The 17,561-nt window shown below is 37.0% G+C and overlaps 1 protein-coding gene across 10 annotated transcripts in view; it reads left to right on the top strand.

Annotated features, from left to right (window-relative positions):
• The window catches only part of Stxbp5l (syntaxin binding protein 5L), a 229,221-nt gene that overhangs the window by 111,977 nt on the left and 99,683 nt on the right, over positions 1-17,561 (top strand). For all 10 annotated transcript variants that reach the window (XM_057763575.1, XM_057763572.1, XM_057763570.1 and 7 more), the window contains exon 13: positions 16,347-16,494. In XM_057763575.1, coding sequence (XP_057619558.1) covers positions 16,347-16,494 — 148 coding nt within the window. The remainder of the gene's footprint in view (positions 1-16,346; positions 16,495-17,561) is intronic.

The raw sequence follows: 17,561 nt of genomic DNA, 5'->3' as shown, positions 1-17,561 counted from the left end.
CCACTGTTTCAAGACTGAACAAGGTATCCCAACACAGGGAATGGACTCCAAAAAGCCAGTTAATACACCCAGGATAAGTTCTGGTCCCACTGGTAGGGCACCTTGAAAAAAATCAAGCCACATAACTGCCATCCACATTCAGAGGGCCTAATTTGATCCCCGGCAGAATCTTAAGCTGTCAGTCCAGAATCCTTGAGCTCCTACTAGCTTGGGTAGGCTGTCTCTGTGGTTTTCCCCATTGTGATTTTGACCCCCCTTGCTCATATGATCTCTCCTCCCTCTCTCCAACTGAAATCCAGGAGTTTAGCTCAGCTTAGCTGTGGATCACAGCATCTGTGTCTACCAGATGTAGTTTCTATGATAACAATTAGGATAGTCACAAATCTAATTAGAGGAGAAGGCCAGTTCAGGCACCCTCTCCACTATTGCTAGGAATCTTGGGTAGGGTCATTTTTACGGATTCCTGGGAATTTCCCTAGCACCAGCTTTTTCCCTAGTCCCATAATGACTCCCTCTATCAAGATATCTCTTTCAATGCTCTCCTTCTCTGTCCTTCTTCCAACTCAGCCATCTTGAACCCTCATGTTCCCATTCCGCATCCCCTCCCTTCTCACCCACTCTCAGTTAACCCAGGTGATCTTCACTATTTTCCCTTCATGGGGTCGTCCATGTGTGCCCCTCTTAGGGTCCTTCTTTTTACCCAGCTTCTCTGAGGTTATGGATTATATTATTCATGATAGCTAAAACCTGCCCTTGGTTATCCTTTGCTTTACATCTAATATCTAATATCCACTTATGAGTTTTGTACATACTGTATTTGTCTTTCTGGGTCTGGGTTATCTCACTCAGTTTTTTTTCTAGTTCCATCCATTTGCCTTCAAATTTCATGATGTCATTTTTTAACCACTGTGTAATACTCCATATATAAATGTACCACATTTTCTTTATCCATTCTTCAGGTGAGGGGCAGGGTTTACAAATAAAGCTAAGAACATAGTTGAGTAAATGTCCTTGTGGTAGGATTGTGCATCCTTTTGGTATATGCCCAATACTGGTATTAACTACGTCTTGAGGTAGATTGATTCCCAATTTTCTTAGAAACCTCCATATTAATTTCCAAAATGACTGTATAAGTTTGCATTCCCACCAGTGATGGAGAAGTGTTCCCCTTAGGCCACATCCTCTCCAGAGTAAGCTGTCATCAGTCTTTTTAATCTTAGCCATTCTGACAGGTGTAAGATGGAATTTAAGAGTCATTTATATTTCAATTTCTCTAATGACTAAGTATGTTGAGAAATTTCTTAATGTTTTTCATCCATTTGAATTTTTTCTGTTGAGAATTCTGTTTAGATCGATACCCCATTTCTTTAATTGGATTGTTTGGTATTTTGATGTCTAGTTTCTTGAGTTCTTTATTCTGGATCAGCCCTTTGTCAGATGTGGGGTTGGTGAAGATCTTTTCCTCTTCTGTAGGTTGCCATTATGTCTTATTGACCAAGTCTTTTGTCTTGCAGAAGCTTCTCACATTTAGCAGGTCCCCTTTATTAATTGTTGTTCTCAGTGTCTGTGCTGCTGGTGTTATATTTAGGAAGTTGACTCCTATGCTTTGTCAATACATTCAAGGCTGCTTTCCACTTTGTCTTTTATCAGGTTCAGTGTAACTGGATTTATGTTGAGGTCTTTGATTCATTTGGATTTGAGTTTTATGCATGGGGACAGATATGGACCTATTTGCATTCTTCTACATGTTTACATCCCGTTATGACAACACCATTGACGATGCTTTCTTTTTTCAATTGTACAATTTTGGATGCTTTGTCAAAAATCAGGTGTTCATAGGTGTGTGGATTAATAATTCAATTCCATTGTTCCCTGTGTCTGTTTTTATGCCTGTACCAAGCTGTTTTATTACTATAGTTCTATAGTTGAGCTTGAAGTCAGGGATGATGATGTCTCCAGAAGTTCCTTTATTGTACAGGATTGTTTTAGCTATCCTGGGTTTCTTGTTTTTCCATATGAAACTGAATAATTGTTCTTTTGAGGTCTGTAAAGAATTGTGTTAGGATTTTCATGGGGATTGTATTGAATCATTATATTGCTTTTGAAAGATTGCCATTTTTACTATGTTGATCCTACCTATCCATGAGCATGGGAGATCTTTCCATTTTCTGATATCTTCTTCAATTTCTTTCTTTAAAGACTTAAAGTTCTTGTCATACAGGTCTTCCACTTGTTTAAATTTGAGTTACCCCAAGTTATTTTAGTTATTAGTGTCAATTATCAAGGATGTTTCTCTGATTTCTTTCTCAGCCTGTTTATTATTTGTATATAGGAGGGATACTAATTTTTTTGAGTTAATCTTGTTTCTTGCCATGTTATTGAAGGTGTTTATTAACTGTAGGAGTTCCCTGGTAGAATTTTTGGGGTCACTTATGTATACTGTCATATCATCTGCAAATAGTAAAAGTTTGACTTCTTCCTTTCCATTTTTTAACCCTTGGTATCCCTTTGTTGTCTTATTGTTATAGCTAGAACTTTGAGTACTATATTGAATATATATGGAGAGAATGGACAGCCTTGTCTCTGATTTTAGTGGAATCACATTGAGTTTCTCTTCATTTAGTTTGATGGCTGTTGGCTTGCTGTATATTGCCTTTATTATGTTTAGGCATATTCCTTGTATCCCTGATCCCTCTAAGAACTTTTTCATGAAGGTGTGTTGGATTTTGTTGAAGGCTTTTACATCATCATGAGTTTTGTCTTTCAGTTTATTTGGTGGATTACATTAATAGATTTTTGTATGTTAAACTATCACTGAATCTCTAGGATAAAACCTATTTGATCATGGTGAATGATTTTTTTTTTACTCTTGGATTCAGTTTGCTAGTATTTTATTGAGCATTTTTTTTGTATCAATGATCATGAGGAAGATTGGTCTGTAATTTTCTTTCTTAGTTGTGTCTTTCTATGGTTTGGGTGTGAGGAAAACCGTAGTCTCATAGAAATTGTTTGGCAATGTTCCTTCTGTTTCTGTTGTGTGGAACAATTTGAGGATTATTGGTATTAGCTTTTCTTTGAAATTCTGATAGAATTCTGTGCTAAAACCATCAGGTCCTGGGCTTTTTTGGTTGGGAAATTTGATGACTGCTTCTATTTCCTTAGGGGTTATATAAGTCTATTTAATTTTGATACGTGGTACATATCCAGAAAATCATCCATTTCTTTTATATTTTCCAATTTTGTTGAGTGCAAGTTTTCAAAGTATGACACAATGATTCTCTGGATTTCCTCAGTGTATGTAGTTATGTCCCTTTATCATTTCTGATTTTGTTAATTTGGTTTGGATAACATTTTGTCTATCTTTTTTGATTTTCTCTAAAAACAAATTCTTTGTCTCATTGATTCTTCATATTGTTCTTTTTGTTTCCATTTTATTATTTTCAACCCTAAATTTATTTCCTGTCATCTACTCCTCCTGGGTGAGTTTGCTTCTTTTTGTTCCAGAGCTTTCCCATGTGCTGTTAAGTCACTAGTGTGAGATTTCTCCACTTTCTTTATGTAGGCACTTAGTGCGATGAGCATTCCTCTTATGAACATTCTTCTTAGCAATGCTTTCATAGTGTCCCATAAGTTTGGGTATGCTATGCTTTCATATTCGTTGAATTCTAGGAAGTCTTTAATTTCTTTCTTCTTCTTTGACTCAGTTATCATTCATTTGAACAATGTTCAATTTCCATGATTTTGTAGACTTTCTGCAATTAGTATTTTTGTCGAATTCGAACTTTAAGCCATGGTGATCCAATAGGATACAAGATGTTTTTGTATCTGTTGAGGTTTGCTTTGCTACCAAGTATGTGATCAATTTTAGAGAAGGTTCCATTAGGTGCTGAGAAGAAGGTATATTCTTTTGTGTTTGGGTGAGATGTTCTATAGATGTCTGTTAAGTCCATTGAGTCACAACATCTGCTTGTTTCCTTGCTTCTCTTTTAAGTTTCTGTCTGAAGACCTGCCCTGTGCTGAGAATGGGATGTTTGTAGAAGGAGGGAGGAGCAGGCTGCGTTCCTGCCACCCGGCTCCTGGCCACCTGGTGGCCCAAAATATTATGCCCCAAAATAACAACACAGAAACTGTATTCTTTTAAACACTGCCTGGCCCATTATCTCTAGCCTCCTACTGGATAAGTCTCACATCTTGCTTAACGCATTTCTAGTAATCTGTGTAGCACCACGAGGTGTGGTGTCTTACTAGGAAGATTCTAGTGTACATCCATCTTGGGCTGGAGCTTCATCACGTCTGCCCTGGAGAGGAGAGGCATGGTATCTGGCTCACTTCCCGTCTTCCCAGCATTCTGTTCTGATTACTCCACCCACCTAAGGGCTGGCCTATCAAATGGGCCAAGGCAGTTTCTTTATTAACCAATGAAATCAACAGATTGACAAATGACCTTCCCACATCATTTCCCCTTTTTCTGTTTAAACAAAAAAAGACTTTAACTTAAACATAGCAAAATCACATATAACAAAACAGTTATCAAGTAAGAATTACAGTTACAATATTTATATCTATTTTATCTTTTATCATAACAAAGGAAAACAACTATATCTATCTATTCTTCAACTCCATCAAAGACTCCAGAAGGATATAATATTACCTAAGTAAATGAGAAGTAAGCAACTTACAAAACTCTAGAAATCATAGAGACATCTCGCTGCCTGGACAGTCACCCAAAGTTCCTCTGTATGGTTGGGGCATCCGTCTTTGGCCTACAGGCCCATAGTATCCAGCAGAGTTTTTTCATGAAGCAGGAAATTTCAAAGGCATTTCAGTCATTATCTGCTGTGTCCTGCAGAATGTCTCTCAGATTCTTTCACGAGTCAGGAACCCCAAAAGACCATCTCACCTTTAGGAAAGTTCAGCAGTCCTCTCTCTGAGGATTCTCTGTGTCTAGTTTATGCAACAGTCCAGGCAAGAGCAGTTTCTTGCCCAAATGGCTATCAAACTCCATGAGGAGCCTCTACGATGCCCATCTTCCTCTTGAAGTAGATTGGTGCTGCCAGGAGCAGACATGTCTCATTGTCCTGAAAAGCCCTAAGTTATTAAAACATGCCATATTCTGTAGTCTTTGAAAGATATGAGGAATGCCTATCTGAAATATATCTATGCACATCTAGAAATACATATAATAAGATTGACCTTAAAATCCATACCAATGCAAATTATTCATATCTATGTCGTATCCCCCTTTAAATGTAAAAGAACATTTATAAACAGTATTTTGGAATATGGGCACAGTTATTTCTCTCCAAACTGCTTCCTGCTGAATGGGGGCGCTGTTATTCGGGTCTTTTATGGGATAACCTGTCTGCTAGTTTCATCTCAGTTGGCAGTTGAGCGAAGTAATTTTTTGAGGGTGTTCACAGCAACCTTTCAGGAGGGCGTGGTCTATCATACCATATTGGGATAGAAGCAATCCACAGGCTCTCATCCTCTGTGAAAATAGAAGAATCTCTTTTCCAAAGTATCATATCCTTAGATCCAATTCTGAAGTCAAGGTATTTTCAAAATATCTATGTTGGATTAGTTCAGCATCATTTATAAACAAATATCTTTTAGCTGCTCTTGCTCCTTCCTCAGCATTCAAACAATTCAAAGAGAGCATAATAGCATACAGTATCAAGATTCTCATTGTATTTTCCATCTTTGTGCGGCTTTATTTTAAGGTCTGTTTCTTTTATTTTTACTTTTACAATTTGAGAGAGGTTCTCTGTATATCTTTGTCCTGGAATAACTCTGTAGACCAGGCTGTCCTTGAACTCTCAGAGATCCATCTGTCTCTGCCTCCCAGGCATTGGGATTAAAGGTGTGTCCTGCCACACCTTGAAGTCACAGAGGTCAATCTACCTCTGCCTCTCAAGTGTTGGGATTAAAGGTGTGTACTACCACACCCAACTACTCTCTTTTTTTTTAAGAACTTTAACTTTTTTCTTTTCTCTCCCAAGCCAGCATATATTTTTAACACACAGTAAACCATTTAGAGGTTTTTTTTCTCTTTGAATCTTTCTTTACTGTATATCTCTCTCTTTCTGACTACATGAGTCTTTAAGGAGAGGATTAAAGCTGTGGCTTTGACGGCTGGATCCAGCCCATTCCTTAGCTTTCCAGCCTCATGGTGGAGGTACCGGCTGTGGCCATTTTTATTGCCACAACTCTATGGCATTTCAAGGTCCCTGCCAGGAAGCAAGCTGCAGCACTGCACTCAGAAACCACTCTCAAACACTCTGTAGTCGGATCGCCTGCCTGAAAGAGTCAGAGTTTGCCCTGGCAGGACAGACCAGAACACCAGCATTTTAAAACAACTTTTTCCCTGCTACAGCTGAAAACAAATAAGCATGCAGTCAGCTTTTATCTACACCATTTAAGTGTTTCGTAGCAGGACCTCTTTAGAGCTGCAGCGTTTTGCAGCTAAAGCCAAGTCAGGAAGCCTCTCTTAGATGAGAGCACTTGCATGCAAATGGATGGAAATATCCTGAGTGAGGTATCCCAGACCCAAAAAGAGGAACATGGGATGTACTCACTCATAATCGGTTTCTAGCCATAAATAAAGGACATTGAGCATATAACTTGTGATCCTAGAGAAGCTAAATAAGAAAGTGAACCCAAAGAAAATCGTATAGTCATCCGCCTGGAGAGGGGAAGTAGACAAGATTGCAGGGCAAAAACTGGGAACTTGCGGGTGAGGTGGCATGGGGCAAAGGGGAAATGGGACGAGAAACGTGAGAAGGGGAGGATGGGAGGAGCTTGGGGGATTGGGATGGTTGGGATATAGGAAGGGTGGATACGGGAGCTTGTTTTCTTTAAAAAAAGAAATTTAAAAAAAGTATGGGAGGAAGGTAAGTTGTTGCATTTTTTAAAGGACTAAATCTCTTTGTGATGTTTTGAGAACTCTAAGAGATAATAAAGAAGTATAAACATGGAAAAAAAAACAAAAATGTAGGTGCCCTCGTATTTGTGATATAGATGTTCAGAATTGAGACTTCATCTTGGCGTATTTTTCTTGTAACGAATATGAAATGTCTTTATCTAATTTGATTAATTTTAGTTTGAAGTCTATTTTGTTAGATTTTAGGAGAGCTACACCAGCTTGTTTCTTAGGTTCATTTGACTGGAAAATCTTTTCCCAACCCTTTCCTCTGAGGTAATGTCTATCTTTGAGGTGTGTTTCTTGTACGCAGCAGAAGGATGGGTCCTGTTTTTGTACCCATTCTGTTAACCTATGCCTTTTTAAAGGCAAATGAGTATATTGATATTATGAGATATTAATAACCAGTGTTTAATTCCTGCTATTTTTGGTTTTGTCATTGATGATGATAGTGTTAGTGTGTTTACCTTCTTTGGGGTGTGTTGGTGTAAGGTTATCTATTGCCTCTGTTTCCATGGGTGTAGTTAACTCCTTGGGTTGGAGTTTTTCTACTAGTAGTTTCTGTAAGACTGACAGGTATTGTTTAAATCTGGTTTTGTCATAGAATATCTTGCTTTGTTCCATCTATGGTGACTGAAAGTTTTGCTGGGCATTGTAGTCTCAGCTGGCATCGTGGGGTTTTTTTTGCAGCTCTTAATATTATTTCTTTATTCTGTATGTTTAGTATTTTGATTATTATATGTTGAGGGAACTTTCTTTTGGTCCAATCTTATTTGGTTTTCTGTAAATTTCTTGTGCCTTCATAGGCATATTTTTCTTTAGTTTCAAAGTTTTTTTCTGTTATTTTGTTGAGTATTTTTTCTGCGCCTTTGAACTGGAATTCTTCTATCCTATTTTAGTCTTCTCCTAGTGTCTCAGTTTTCCTAGATGTTTTGTGTTATGAATTTTTTGAATTTGTCATTTTCTTTGATCAACGAATCTATTCCCTCTATCGTATTTTCAGTGCATGAGATTCTCTCTTTAATCTCTTGCATTCTGTTGGTTATGCTTGTATTTATAGTTCCTGTTCATTTACCCAAATTTTCCATTTCCAGAATTCCCTCAGTTTGTTTTCTTTATTGCCTCTATTTCTCTGCCTCTATTTAAATTTTCAAGTCTCAAACTGTTTCTATCACGAGTTTGATTGTTTTGTCTTGGTTTTTCTTGGCTTTCTTTAAGGGATTTATTTATTTCTTCCAATTTTTATATTTGTATTTTCCTCCATTTAATTTTTCATTTACTATTTAAAGGGCTCTATCATCTTCATAAAGTTATGGTTAAGGTTATTTTCTTCTGCTTCATCTGTGTTGGGTTGTTCAGGTCTTCTGTTGTAGAACATCTAGTTTCTGGTGCTTCCACATTGCTCTTTGTTATTGAATGTATTCTTACTCTGCTGTCTACCCATCTCTTCTTCCAATCTGTGCAGGTAGGGCTTATGGCTCAGGTTGTCATTCTTCCTCCATGTGCAGGTGTGGCTTATGAATCTAGTGGTTGCTGATGCAGCAGACATGGTTGGGTGGAGTGGGGAGGATGCTGCTGCCTGTTCACTGGGGTGGCAGTAGGTGGGAGAGGAGCACAGGATGTTCAACTAGGGGTTAGGGCCTAGAGAGCAGGGTTGTTCAGCGTGGAGCTCAAACACTCTGATCTTCCTGCAGGTGCAGTAGATATGTATTGTAATTTTAGTTTCCATTTCATTCATTTCTACCCTAATTATTATTATTTCTTACCAATAGCTATGTTTGGATTTGGCTTTTTCTTGTACTTCTAAGTCCTTGAAGTACATCATTACATTATTTATTTGATATCACTTCTGATTTTTCAATACTTATAACCACACACTTTTCTTTTGGAACTGCTTTCACTTTGTCCCAGAGATTGAGATTTGTAATGCTATTATTTTCATTTGATTGTTGAAATTTAGTAATTTCTTCCTAACTTCCTCAGTGATTCCTTGGTCATTTAAGAATTCATTCTTTAGTCTCTTAATAGTTGTGTAGCTGTTTTTGTTTCATTTGCTTTTGGTTTCCAGTTTTATTCTATTATACTCAGATAAGGCACATGGAATTGGTTATATCTATCAAATAATTTGTATTTTGAAAACTTGTTTTGTGACCTATAATGTGATGCATTTTGACTTGTGGTATTTGTTGATTTTTAATTAGGATAACCTATGTAAAGATGAAATTAGGGTGTTGAAGTCACCCACACTTGTGGTCAGACCTATCTGATCTTTTGCTTCCTTTAGGGTTTATGAAATTGTGAGTCTCAACATCCTATTCATACACATCTACAATTTTTATTATTTGTCGTAATGAACTGTTCGCTTTGTTAATGTATAGTGACCTTCTTTATCCTTTTGGTGAATGTTACCAAGGAGACTCCTTTATCAGCTAGTAGGATAGTTACAAAAGATGGTTTTTACTTGATTGATTTTTCATTGTTTAACTATAGATCTGAGGTTGCCTTTGCCAATGAGGTTTGTTTCTTGGAGACAATAGATAACTGAATCTTGTTTTTTAATCTTGTCAGCTACTCTCTCTCTCTCTTGTTTTATGATGACTTGGAGCCATTTATATTTGAGATTTTATGGAGAGAAATAAATTTTCATGGTTTGTGCTTATCTTTAAATGTCCTCATTTTGGTACGTATTTTTTAAAGGTGGTTTTTCTATATATAACAATCCTATTTTTCAGTCATTTACTATCAGGGTTTGAAATATATCATTCTATGCTTTCCTGAATTTTAGGATTGCTGATGAGCTATCTGATGTATTCTGATGTGTTTGTCTTCATAGGTGAGTTGGTAGATTTTCCTTTGTTTTTTACACTGTTTCTATGCTTTGTATTATTGACTTCTTAACTCCAATATGTCTTGGAGATGCTATGCTCTTCACTGGTCATGTCTGCTTTAAGTTCTAGATTCCACCTGTGTTTGGATATCATTTCTTTCTCTACATTTGGAGAATTTTCTGTTTTAATTGTATTGAATTGATTATTCATACCTTTAGATTTTATCTCATCTCTTTTTGCCCAGTGAATTCTTAGTTTTGGTCTCTTGAATATATCTCAGAGGTTTTGGAAGTATAGCTATGCTCATTCTTTCATATATATATATATATAATGTTTATATATATGTCTAAATGGATATATATATATGTATGTATTGATCAAAGAACTATAGGCAACTAAGGACTTTTAAGGGTGAGGGATTAGTCTTCCCCAGGTTACGCAATACCAAGTGGTGAACTCTGGAGTCATATACATACAAGTAGCACTAGATGGACTCAGCAAGTTGTTTTGTACTAATCATGAACTCTCTCCTGTGGAGTGGGTTTCAGGTCCAAACAGGTACCATTTGCTTACTCCCATGGCAGTAGTGCCATTCTTTTATAAGTAAAACGATGTCTGGTAAGTTGGTGTTGTAGCATACAAGGTCTACAGCTGACTTTAGATTGTTACTAACTTTACTCCCCCAGCTTCCTACATGGCAATTCCCAGAACTAGGAAGGCTCTCCAGTAAAGAGGGAATTTCCAACACAGTTATAGTACAGTTTCTCTGTGATGTGCAACTGAAGTGTGTGATATTTTCATCAATAGTCTTCTTACTATTCAATTCCAGTGGGTGACTAATGGAAATACCTATCTCCTATATAGTTTGGAAGACCTATGAGGACTTCCTGGCCAATAACTGTAAGGGAGGAGACTCACACCTGGAACAGGGACTTTCATTTTATGACCCTTGGCATCTGGAATCATCTATCCATTTGTGGTTGTACCTTCATTTAAAGTCTTTAAAAATTATATTTTACTTTTTAAAGTAGTGATTTCCACATGGTTTCTTCATACTTCCATGGCTTTTGTTAACTTTTTCCTGTACCCCATTTTGGCCTCAGTATTAACTGTTATCCCTGTTTTTATAGTACATATATTCTACCATGCCCACTGAATTTGACTTGGGCCATAGGCATTTGTATGGGAGTAAAGGTTTACACTGGAAGATGGACTTGCCAGTGGCTACTCCAGTAAAAACAATGACCCTTCCTCCCCAGCATCCATCATCAACCAATAATTTCCATGGAGGAGGAATGGTCCCATGAGCATTTGATCCAACAATAGCTGATGTTGACAGGTTCAGTCTAATGCAGGCTTAGTTCAGGCAACCACTGCTGCTTTATGTTAATGATTGCAAAGGTCATGTCATAGCCAGAAGGTGTAGTGTTCCACCGCCCTTCTCTTGACCATCTGGTCCCTATGTTATTTCTATTCCCTCTCCCAAGTATTGGAGGGGTGCAATAGATGTCTCATTTATATATATTATAACTATTCTATCTATAATGACTTAGTACTCAGCAGTCACTTGTTCTAAGCACTGTGAATCTCTGCATTTGCCATTATCCACTACATAGAAACATCTCTGTTTAAGTCTGAGAGCAGCATTTGTTCTGTTCCTTTTTTTGTTTGTTGCCTCATTTTATTAGATTATGTTTTTTAGGGATATTTCAAAGAAAATTGAATTTAACAGAAAATTCATATTTGACTGCAATCCTAATTCTAGCAAGTAGTAACAGATACTTTATTACTTGACTTATGTCTCCAGTAAGGTTCAGAAACAGAGACACAGGGTACCCCTGGGGAAAAAGGTAATTTATAGTTTTCAAGGTAAGAGTATTAAAATTTATGAAGTACAAGGAGGAAGAAATTGCAAAAATGGGAGTCGAGAACAAAGTACAAGTTAGAGGGAAAGTATAAGTGCTGAAAGAGTAATAAGTAATAGAGACAATAGTATAGAATAGGTCATAAAATGAATTGACAGTAATAGAAACCTATTCATGAAAGGTACAAGTTACAACAAACCACTCAACAATTGGAATAAAAGTGTAAATTAAAATTAACCGAAATAAATATAATGAAAACCCTTTGGGGATTGCATATCAGATATTTTCATTATGATTCGTAGCCATAGAAAATTACAGTTATGATGAAGCAACCAAATAACTATATGGTTAGAGATCACCATAACATAAAGAACTGTATTGAAGGGTCACAGCACTGGAAAGGTTGAGAACCACTGATGTAGAGTCTGGAGAGGTTGTGGGAAATCTCATATCAGGCCCCCGAAGATAACTTCTGTTGCAATCTCCATAGCCTGCCTTGGCCATCTTTCTGTCCATCTTACCCCCTTTCCTGCCCATGTCTCTTTAGCTTTCTCCTTGTCTCTCCACTTGGTATTCCTACAGCACCTGTCCTCAAGGAGAGGTAGTACCTGCTTCATGCCTCCACATAATCTTGGGCCCCAACAAGCAACACTTACCAGTTAATGCCCCCACTATCAGCTGCAGAGATTTTGTAGATTTCACCTTTTCCTCAAGTTTTCAGGGTCCTTCATGTGTTTCTGATCTTTTTCTGTTCTTTATCTCTTAAGACTAAAGTCATTTATTTTATGTTTAAGATATATTTTTTATTATCTTCATTTTTGTATAGGTGTGTGTGTGTGTGTGCGTGCACATGCATATGGGTATGTGAGTACAGGTGCTCATGGTTGTGAAGCTGCTTGATGTGGGTACTGGGAACTGAAAGAATAGCAAGTGCTCTTAACTGCTGAGCTGTCTTTCCAGCTCCAGTCTATTCCTGTTCTTTATTAATCCTGATTCTAGGCCATATAGAGACAGCGTCTAGTTCACCATTGTGCCCTGAATTATTCTTTCTCTAAGAAATTACAATATATTTTTTATTAAAATGTATTTTTCTTGACATAGGTGTTCAACTATGTTATATATGTTGTTTCTTCATACTTTATTTAATTGCCTAATGACCTCTAATAACCACTAGATATCTTATATTATTTTTTTAGTTTATATACACACTAAATTTTTTATTGTAGTGAAATATGTATAAAAACAAAAACTTTTATTTTACATATTTATTATTATGTCTCTCTCTGTGTGGTACGGGTACATGCTTGTGAGTATACAGGTGTACATGCTTGTGAGTATACAGGTCATGCATTGAATTTTCATGTAAGTAGAAGACCAAGAGTTGGTCCTTGGGCATCCTCTCCTATCACTATCCTTCTTACTACCTTTAGCAGAGACTCTCCTCTGAACCAGAAGCTTGCTGCCTTTGCTAGGTGGGTTGTTGGCAAGTTTCAGAGACTAACCCATTTTTCCCCCTGGTTGCTGGGGTTATAGGTATGATCAGCTTTAAATCTCAGTGCTGGGGATTCAGACTGAGTAAGATCTTCCTGTTTGCAGAAATAAGTTCTTATCCAGAGTCATTTCTCCAGACCTTGTTCTTATGCTTCTTATCTTAAATATGTGAATAAACAGTTTGTTGGCAAAAACCCTCACATTTTCTTACCTTGAGAGCACGATTAAAACTCATGTAAATTCCACTATTGTTGAATACTAGACAAATTTAAATATCAAAATTGTATGTTTTATTTCCCTCAACCACATTGATGTTAAACAAGTTACAACTTTCGAGTGCTCTCTCCCTCTTTACTTCTTCCACCCCCTCCCTCCCCCTCCCACCCCCTCCTACTGCATTCTCTACATTCACTCTTTTATTCCTCCTCAACATGAAGGCAAGCATGATGAACAATTTTTCCATCTTTGTTGGTTCTTAGATTTTTCTTTTGGGGAGTTATAACTTTTTATTATATTTTATTATTTAAGGCAATTTTAACTTTAAATATATTTTGATATATTCTCCCCCTCCCCCAAGTCCTTCCAGATCATCTCCCCCTCCCCATTTATCCAACTTTAAGTTCTTTCTCAAAAAGGAAACAAAAACCCAATACAACAGCAAAGCCCCCAAAACAAAAAACAAAATAAAACACCCCCCAAGAAAACACTCACCAAACTAACAAAATAAGAGCACACACACACACACACACACAAAAAAAAAAAAACCTTTGTGGGGTCCATTACGTGGTTGGTCCACTAATCTTAAGCATGAGACCTTCCCTAGAGTGGTTGATATATCCAATGTCACTCTGTTGGAGAAAACTAATTTTTCCCTCTCCTAGCAGATACAAATGACAGTCCAATTGTTAACCTTTACCTTAGTGCCTACCCATCCATCCATCCATCCATCCATCCATCCATCCATCCACTTTTTAAAATAATGTAAAATAAAATATAATAAAACAAAAGCTATCACATCGAAGTTAAACACGACAAACTAATGGAAAGAAAAGAGCTCAAAAGAAGGCATAAAAACCAGAAAGATACTCTTTCGCACACTCAGGAATCCCATAAAAACATTAAACTAGAAGCCATAATATATACACAGAGGATCTGGTGCAGACTTGTGAGGCTGTGTGCATGCTGCTTCAGTCTCTGTGAGTTCCTATGAGCTTTGATCATGCTCATTTAGGGGGTTTTGCTTTCTTGGTGTCCTCCACCCCATCTGGCTCTTACATACTTTCTGCCTCCTTTTCTATAGGGTTCCTTGAGCTCTGGGGGGAGGGATTTGATGGAGACATGCCATTTAGGGCTGAGTGTTCCAAGTTCTCTCTTTCTCTGCATAATGTCTGACTGTGGGTCTCCTTTTTTTCCACATCTACCACAGGATGGTGCTTCTCTGATGATGAGGCACTAATCTATAAATATAGCAGGCTATCATTAGAAGTCATTTTATTACTACATTTAAAATTTTTTAGACCAGTATTATGTAGGATTAGTATAGGTCTCTGGGCTATCAATGTTGGGCATGATTCCATCTTGTGGAGAAGACCTTAAATCAAATCAGTTATTGGTTGGTTATTCCTACAAGCTTTGTGCCACCATTGCCTTGACATAGTACATCATTGTAGATAAAGGGTTTGTAGCTGGCTTGATGTTTACATTTTTCTTTTGCTAGCATGCAGAGTACCTTCCTGTACCAAAGATGCTGAAATGTAGAGCAAAGGTTTATGTAGGCACCAGTTTGACATGTATATATGTGTGTGTGTAGGTGTTATCTTCAGCAGTGGGGTCTTGCTGTAGTCATAGTCTTGCAACAGTCTGGGTTGTTTGGGGGATTTCTGTGGGGCCCCTTTGGCCTACAATTTAACAACCCAATCCCAGTACTGAAAGTTTTATTTAGTGACAAAAGTTAGCCAGTTGGGACTCTGTCTCCCCATAACTCAGTGATTTCATTTAGGTAACCTTCATATTGTATATATTTCAGGAGGTTTCATGCTACCCCTCAAAGGTTCCTTATTTTACAGTCTCTCCCCCCTTATATCCTCCCACAATCTCCTCTTCCCCCTCCCCACTTGATCCTTCCATTCCGCCTCTGCTTTTCTTTTCACTTCATACGTTTACATCTAAGTACTTGTGGTGGGGATGAAGTTTAGCGGTAGAGCACTTGCTGCACATACGAAAGGCTCTGGGTTCAGAATAAAAAATTCAATGCCTAAGCTGTGTTTTTCTTCCATATACTGTGCTTGCTCTTTACCTATAGTCTAAAATAATGTTTCCCAAATACCTTCACTGTGTTGTTTACTATTTTAGGAGCTTGTTATTGTTCCTTTCTGCTGTGGTCAAATTCAAGTATAGGTCTGGTCTTTAAAGTGATTCATTCTTACTTTCCCCGTAACTACCCAACCTTAACCATGATCAGGATATAATATATGAAAAAATCTATTTTCGATAAAAAGGAAAAAATAATGATACAATTAACAATTTGCCCTTTGAATGATTTGCTAAGTTTACCCATGTGTCATTAATTAAATATGACTTGCTCCTCCCATTTACTTTTGCATATGCTACTGTGCTGTTGTGAAACACCGTGCTCTTTGCAGCACTTCAGATTGGCAGAAAGAACTCTTGCACTAATAGCATGGCTTAGTGGATAAAGGCACCTGCCACCAAGCCTAACAGCCCGAGTTCAGTCTCCAGAACCCATATATATCTTACAGCTTCTACCACAAATGTTTTTAAATTTTTATGTATTTCTTTGAAAAAATAAAAATTTACAAATGTTTTACTATTTAAAGCATCTTTAAACAGTATATTAATTGTAGTATATTAATTGTATTATACCTTTAAATAGTATGAAGGTATAATAGTGTATTATATTTAAAGGTATATTTAAATAGATGGTATAAATTTAAGACATTAGGCTTATTGTATATATTTTAGATTAATACGATTATTGTGTTTATATTAACAGAGTGTGTCATTATGGCATGTTGGAAGCCTGGAAAGGAAATTAATTTTTATCATTATTAACATCTCATTTTATAGATAATTATATTTTTAAAGTATTCAAATAAAATGATTTTTATGGTGCTAAAAGAGTGAAGTTTATAATGTTTATAAACATTTTAGGGTTTGATTATGAAAATTACTTCATGTTTTATCTTTACAGAGTGACTCTAATATATTGTCTTTATCTATTAGTTTTCCAATCTTTGAAAATCCATACCCAATGGACATTCATGAGTCACCAGTTACATGCACAGCATATTTTGCCGATTGCCCTCCAGATTTGATTCTAGTACTCTATTCTATAGGAGTCAAGCATAAAAAGCAAGGATACAGTAATAAGGTAAAGTTTTCTGTATTTGTATGTGTGGTCAAGCTTTTTCTTTTTACCTGACAGTTTGTTTTTGTTGTCGCCTTGTCTGACTTGAATGAAACTTCCGAGGCTGTAAGAGGACACTGTCAGAGATGTAACGGGAGAAATCCAGTTTCCTGACTGTGGCATAGCTCTAATCCTATGCAGTGATAAATTTCCCGTACACTAAGTATGTAATTACATACTAAGATAAATTTATTGGTCATGCTTATTTTATACTACATATATAAAGTATCAGAGTCATAATAAGCACCCTTTGTTTCATTTACATGAATCATATTTTAAGAAATTTGAGAATCAGTTCTTCCTATCATTTGAAAGCTATAATTATTAAAACATTTGTTGCTAACATAATGAAATTTTTCTTTAAAGTATTTAAAATACAAGCATTTATAATTATCACAAACTTTCTAATATGGTTTATGTTATTGGCCCAGGATAACTAAAATGTGCAATTCAAAGAAAAACTATTTCCATACTGTTCCGGGTTAAATGGTACCACAATAGCTTGCTGGCAACATACTACATGGCATATGGTGCAACATTGTATTTGTCCAAATAAAAACACTTCTCTTACTGGTTTGTATAAGTAGTAATATTTGTTAAAATCTACTTTTAAAGGAGTTGTTATTCTGCATTTACAGATCTGTTTGTTTAATATCAAGGCAGGCAGTAGAGCGGTGGCATGCTTCAGCTCTTGGGTTTGGAGATCAGCTCCTTCCCCAGTGGAAGCAACTGAGGTGTGGTCTAGGTGATAGGAGTCAATCCCGTATATGAGGAGCTGCTCACCAATGGCCAGGAAATACCACTGGCAGATGAATTGTGGTAGGGCGGGCAGAGGTATCCTAGCAATCCTCACAAAGCTCAGGCCATCTAGCTCCACAAAACAGTTCACAAGGGAAACCACCTGGATGCCAGTCCACCAACCTCATGGTCTTGATCATGAGCCCAGTGAGAAACTTACCACAGAATCTGCAGCACGGAACAAACAGCATTTGGAAGTCGTGCTTGCTGGCCCTCAAACTCATACAAGAGCC

Source organism: Chionomys nivalis, chromosome 3 (genome assembly GCF_950005125.1).
Source record: "Chionomys nivalis chromosome 3, mChiNiv1.1, whole genome shotgun sequence".
NCBI classification, from domain to species: Eukaryota; Metazoa; Chordata; class Mammalia; order Rodentia; family Cricetidae; genus Chionomys; species Chionomys nivalis.
The sequence above is the reverse complement of the archived record's forward strand: the minus strand, read 5'-3'. Positions and strand labels throughout refer to the sequence as shown.